Source organism: Gavia stellata, chromosome 22 (assembly GCF_030936135.1).
Source record: "Gavia stellata isolate bGavSte3 chromosome 22, bGavSte3.hap2, whole genome shotgun sequence".
Classification (NCBI taxonomy): domain Eukaryota; kingdom Metazoa; phylum Chordata; class Aves; order Gaviiformes; family Gaviidae; genus Gavia; species Gavia stellata.
Window position 1 is genome coordinate 10,662,123 of NC_082615.1, and position 6,552 is coordinate 10,668,674.

The following is a 6,552-nucleotide window of genomic DNA, read 5'->3' on the forward strand; positions in this document are numbered from 1 at the left end:
CCGTCAGTACAGCGGGACATAGGAACAATGGCTTTTCAGCAGTAATAAACTAATAAATATTCCTACAGAGTTTGTGACAGCTCCTGCTATCTGAAGACAAATAGAGTGAGCCTTTATGTAATTAGTGCAAATTCGTTTTAGTTCTTACTTCTTCTTCCTTTCAAAATATGTGACAGAAACGCGAAATGCAGTAAAAATGTTACAAGACAGACACTTGCATGTAAAGTCTCCAAGACTGCTAGTTCAGCTGGTGGGTACCATTGAATGCACAAAGAAATCAAAATGCAGTTTTTACATGTATTTTTAACAGAGATCCCTCATATAAGGCAGGTGTCAGGGGAGACGTCTTGACTTCTGGTATCCTTACTAAACGGTTTTCTCAATCACTATTTATAAAACCGTTCATTGACTTGATACTTGAAAGCTTTTGCATGTGTTTAGCCAAACCAGATTTGAACTGCATATCAAAGGGAATACTTAAGTTATTCTGTCTGGTCCTGTACCTGCAAGTGTCCAGAACTTTCACAACTTCCTGATTGCTTACCAAAATTGCCTGTTAATAAAAAGTATACTTTTGGGGTGTGATTCAGGCAGTAACCTCTGAATTTGATTTTTTGTTGTTGAAGAATATCCTCAAGAGAGTAGAGCGACAGGATATCTTAAGTGCTGTTCCCTTGGTAGATCCATAATAGTGTGGCAGCTCTAATGAGATATTACAGTTTTCTTGCACTCTTTTTTTTTCCTGTCTGTTTTTTGTGGATGTTAGAATAACAATATTGGGGCATTGCAAGCAAGTTATTTGATGTTTATTTAGCTAATTTTTATGACATTCCATTAGGGTGTTTACTTTTTACCTTTACCAAGTATAGATTTACATCTATGACTTCTGTTATTTATGCTCTTGTTAGTACAGCGCAGAAGGAAGCAAATTCTGTGTTTATTTTTTTTTTTTTAAACAAACTGTAATACAGTAGGCTTGCTTTGAATCTTGAGAAAGTTTAGAGGGTCAGAAGTCTTAGAGGGTCCTTAAATCTGAACTCTTGAAGCCACCAGGTTAATTAGTGGAGCTCCTGCCATTTTCATCTACATGATCTACAGGGTTTATGGAAGCAAGTAATTTCTGTGGTTTCAGATAAAATCCTCTGCATTATTTCTCCTGAGGGCACACACTTCTCCAGCACATCTGTTTTGTACAGCATTTTGTGTGTACATACACAAAATCCAGTATACAAATGTATCATGCTTCTCCAAATCCTGGTATACAAGTCGCTCACTTGTCCTTTGGAAACTAAAAGCCTTTCCCCCCCCACCCTACATTGTAATTGAGCATTTTCTCTTGCTCTTGTATCTTTCTGTGCTTCCTTTGCTTCCTTTGTAAATGCTGGGTATCTTCCTCCTCACTGTATGATACATCTCCCACGTAGGAGTGTAAGATGTAAGGGCTGGTAAGAATTAAGGAGTCTCAGTTGAAGCTCTTTGCACTTACTTTAAAATTCTGTGTCTGTTTTGTGTGATTAAATACATTATCGGTGACTGCAATATACAACATACAACTTGAAATGTATTAGATTTTTTTAGAAATACAAAGGACTCTTTTTCCATGCATGTCTTCAAAAAAAAAAAAAAAATTGGATGGAAAAATGGCATTTAATATGCAGTTGAATAAAAGGAGCAAAAGGCCTTTTTGTTTTGTTTTGTGTTTTTTTTGTTCACAGTATGAACCAAGAGGACCAGGCAGGCCATTGTACCAAAGAAGAATTTCCTCTAGTTCAGTCCAGGCTTGTTCTGAAGAATTAAGCACTCCTCAAGACAGTCTTGGTCAGTGTAAAGAGCTTCAGGACCACAGTAACCAGTCATCTTTCAACTATTCATCACCTGAGTTGTGGGTAAACTCCTCCTCATCTGCCCCATACCCAAACATTCCATGCAATGGAGCCAACAGAGCAGTTCCACCCCGGGAGTTGTTAGGTAGGTACAGACTTGATCTTTGCTTCTCTGCTCCATTAAGTAGACTATTTAGGCTGGAGTGAGCAAGTCTAAATGAAAGGGTTGGGTTTTTTTTTTCCTTTTCACAAAATGTTTTCTGCCATCTCTTCAAATCTCAAAACTAATTAAAGCAAAGATTTTTGAAATATTTATTGTTTTAGTAGTTAAAGGTTTGCTTAGAGTAATCCTATTTTCATTTGCTATCTTGTTAACATTCCGGTACATTGCTGATGTCTAAAAAAGAACACTGTTGAGTATTCTTCATCTGCAAAAAGCAATACTGCTTCTTAGTCTTCTCACAAAAGTTCTAGTAAACCCACATATTCTCTTACAGTGGTTTCAAGTGCAACTGAATTTTTTCTAAAAGGTGCTAAGGTAACTGGTGGGATTTATTTTCAAGATAAGTTATTTGTTTCCAGAATTAATGATACTTCTTGTTGATATTACAGTCTGGGGGAGAAACAACATAAACTGAATTAGTAAACTCAGTGTATGTCCTAGTAAATTCTAGTACTTCATCAAAGTAATGATAAAGTTTAAACTCTCACCGTGGAAGAATCACACTGGAACCTGGCCTCCCTGGTGGTAATAGCAGTGCTGACTGATTTAGCAGAGAGAAACTAAATTAACATTTCAGTGATTGAAAAAAGCTGCAAGTAGAGAGTTGGAGCAGTGCAGCTGTTCTTCTGTTCTCCATATATTTACTATTTGTGAAAAACAAAATTACAAGGATAGTACAGTTTCTTCTCCATGATTTTGCTTTAAGGATCTCCAATGATAATTAAAAAAAAATAATTAATAAGAATATGAAAAGTCTTCCAGCGCAAATATTAAAAACCCTTAATAATGTGAAAAATTACTTACAGGCTGGTTTTATTGCTCTTAAAAGATCTAATGGCTTTTGGTCAAATTTTATAAACCTAAAGCATCTTGTAATTTCATAGTATAGTAATTGTGAAGTAGAAACATGCAGTGTAGACTGAATGAAAAAAAAAAAAAGCTGTTTATATTAGCGACAGCACTCAAGAGTTAAGTTCCTAATGTGCATTTTCGTTTCCAAAGTGTGAAAATGTTATTTTACAAAACCATATTTATGGCAGCATCTTTTGTGCTAAGTTCAAAGCTTCAAGCTCAGGGCACCTCCTTCAATCTATTTATATTTTTTACTGAAAATCAGGGAGCTGAATGCATGATATTATGTGTCATCGAGTTTGTCATCCATCTCTGAAGTTGCTCTCCAGACTCTGTGGTTATCTAATAGGACCTCAGGAACACTAGCAAGATTACGTTGCGATCAGCTGATACCACAGTTCTTTGCTTTAATATAAAGATTGAGAATGTGTTTAAGTAAAATCCTCAGAGAAAATACATGTATGTAAAATGTACCATATCTATACATTTGCTGTCAAATAATAAATCCTAAACAAAAGGGGCAAGTTTTGACTAGTATCTGCATTTGCTATGAAAATATTTTTTTATTATAGATAAGCATGGTTTCTGTTTTGTAAATAAATGTATATGCAACATTGCCCTGTATCTAATAATTCATGCAAACAAATTCCATTTTTATGGCTGCTCTGCTTTTCTGCATTTACAGCTCACTGGCTATGTTGATCACGTCTAAAGCCCAAATGTGTTTTATAGCGCTAAGGGTTAATGACCAGTAACTTCAGTGTTTCTGGTTACTATTGATTTTTATCCACGACATAAAAATCGATGAGAATGAGATGCTATGAACTAGTCCTGTCCCTGTATTCATTGCCTGAGAGTGAGCAATCATGACACCAGCCCGTTCAAGGGCTTGTATTTCCTGTGCATCAGAAATGGCTGCGGCACAAGTGTTCGGTTATATCAACGTGGATTTGTGGAGTGCAAGGAGAGCTGCTGTGAATTGCTCGGTGTTGTTATCTGCAGGCACTTTTCAAAATTGCAGTTTGAGAGCTTGATTTGCATTGCTTTCTCTGTTGATAGAAAATTATTTAAGTTCTTCTTCAATATGTTTATTTGATATATTTTCTTCAGTTAGACACCTCTGCCGCACAGAGCTTTCACCTCTGGCCCTGCTTGTCATTACTTGTCCTCTTTTGAGTGCTATGGTTAATTTTGGGAGGTTTTTTGCTTGTGTTCTGGGGTTTTTTTTGGAGTTGTAGCAACCCTAGCAAAACTGTTCTGCTTATGCTCTTTCCATATTCGTTCTTCTATGTGTTGGGTTTGGGGTTTTTTCTGAGTACTTTATCAAAAATAAAAGCCTGTGTGCAACCCTTCCAGTGAGAAACTTAACTATAAACTTACGTTTTTCTACTTTTGTACTCATTTGATGGTACATTTTTGGATGTGCACTGTAAAAATAACACATACATTTAAAGACTGAAATAATTACAGAATATATCTGTTGCCCAACTCGTAGGCTATTTTAGATACAATGTACACGTGCGTTTCAGGGTAGAGTTTCTCTAGCTATGTAAGACAGCAGAATTCTCCAGACAAAAGTAAGATACCTCATTAGGATTCAGGAAATTCACTTGAAAGCAGTTTTATACCTGTGGTTTAAAGCACCATTTTTTTCTGATAGTTACAGGAGTTGTTAAATGTGGAGCAAGAACGTATCAATTAGCAGGAATGCATTCAGACTAAAATATCAATAATTAGTTGGTTGGCATTCAGGAGTCTGAATTGCTGTTTGGGAATGAATGATATATGGTGCTGTAAACTTTAATTTTAGCCTATTAAGCTATAAAGCAAGAAGAATGAAATAACTCTTTGTGCTCTCTCAGTGGATAAAGTGTTTAAATTAGAGTATATCCCATTCTGCAGCAGCTTACCTGCAGTGCATTGGCTAAATCCGCCTGTGCAGAATTGCAGGTTCAGTGTTATGAACTCTGTAGGTACACACGCGTGGAGAATATGTTTAATAATGTCAGTCGTCTTGGCATTGCTGACAAGGATAATACAAGATCCAATAGTTGGAAATGAAGCTAGATAATCATGACGTTTCCTAGGACCAAGAGTGACTAAACAGAAAATTGGGGGGCGGGGGGAAGGTTACCAGGAGAGGTAGTTTCGGTACCCCTCAGTGTGTGCTTTGGCGTTACTATAAATAGATTTCCTAAGTCAGAGCTGTTCACTTAGACAAACTCTGGTTACTCCTTTTGCAGCTCCACCGAAGACGGTCAAGCCCCCAGAGGAACACTTGAAGGCCGAAAACATACAGCTATCCAATTCCTTCAACTACAGCGTGCTACAGCATCTCGGCCAGTTCCCACCTCTCATGCCCAACAAGCAGATCGTCGAGTCGAACAGCAGCAGCCAGCAGAACGCTGGTGGGAGCAAGCCTGTCATGTCCTACGCAAGTGCTCTGCGGGCCCCACCAAAGCCCAAACCTCCTCCTGAGCAGACAAAAAAGAATAGCGACCCTTTGTCTTTATTTCAGGAACTTAGCCTAGGTAGTTCATCAGGTAGCAATGGCTTTTACTCCTATTTTAAATAATCAGATTATTTTTTTTAGAGAGAATTTAATTTTTATTTGTGTCAGTAGATCTAAGATAGCTGGGGCTTCACCTGTAGTTGCAAATACTCCCTTTGTTTATATTAGTAAATATATCCTCACTTAATTGCTTTGCTGCTAGACTTGCAACTAATTTTTTTTTTAATTATATTCCATTATTTTGCATTTTTTGATGTGGGTCGGTTTTTTGGAAGCTTTTCTGTAGGAAAACACACACATGTTATTTTTTAATTTGTGTAATGTTAATGATATGTTGCATTAAACTAGCAGCTGAGAGGTTACCTGTACAACTTTAAAAAAGGAAGAAAAAAAAAAAGAAAAAAATTAAAAAAAAGTTTGTCTAAATTGTATTTAAGAAGATTGTAAGTAGCATTTACATTTATTCAATAACATTAGCATACTATGCTGGGTTTCTGTACCAGAAATGGCCAGTTAATGTAAAAATGTATGTTATTTCTGCTTAAATTCATTTAATTTTTTTTTTTTTAATAAAGGTGCAGCATCTTCTAAATACTTTCAGTTTTATCAGCTTTTTTGTGAAGGGATGCTGCATTCTCAGACTTTTATAGTTTTAGATTCTGTATGATGTGGTATTGTATTTTCCATCCACTGTAGGGTAAAGTAAAGGCATTCTTTGCAGACACCTATGCCATTGTTTGGAAACATTCAGATTAAAAGTATTGATATACTTTAAAATAAACAATAAAAAAACAAAAAACAAAAAACCAAGAAAAAAAACAAAAAAAACCTCTACATTTTATTTTTGGACAAGCTAGTAATATAAGCTTGTTTGAAAAGTTAATTTGATAGGTTTTTTAAATGAATCATGAAGCTGAAAATAAATTTTTAGGTATGTTGGTGCTTAGTAGATTTAATAACTATTTTAAAAAAAAATGCGTGAATTTAGTAAAATACTTTTTTGTTTGTTTGTTTAATTTTTTTTCCACTATGCATGTGTAAATGTTTGTAATCTGGCTTTTTCCTCCCCTCTTCTCCAGTGGTATAAAGAATTGTGCCGCTTTAATTTTTTTTTTTCCGGTAAAACTTTTGGTACATTATTT

General features: G+C 35.7%; 1 protein-coding gene across 2 annotated transcripts in view; it reads left to right on the plus strand.

Moving 5' to 3' along the window:
* HELZ (helicase with zinc finger) overlaps window positions 1-5,870 on the plus strand; it is a 72,508-nt gene extending 66,638 nt beyond the window's left edge. For both annotated transcript variants that reach the window (XM_059828170.1, XM_009819776.2), the window contains exons 29-30: window positions 1,716-1,968; window positions 5,142-5,870. In XM_059828170.1, the coding sequence (XP_059684153.1) occupies window positions 1,716-1,968; window positions 5,142-5,473 (585 nt within the window). In that variant the 3' untranslated portion in view covers window positions 5,474-5,870. The remainder of the gene's footprint in view (window positions 1-1,715; window positions 1,969-5,141) is intronic.
* The last annotated feature ends 682 nt before the right edge of the window (window positions 5,871-6,552 follow it).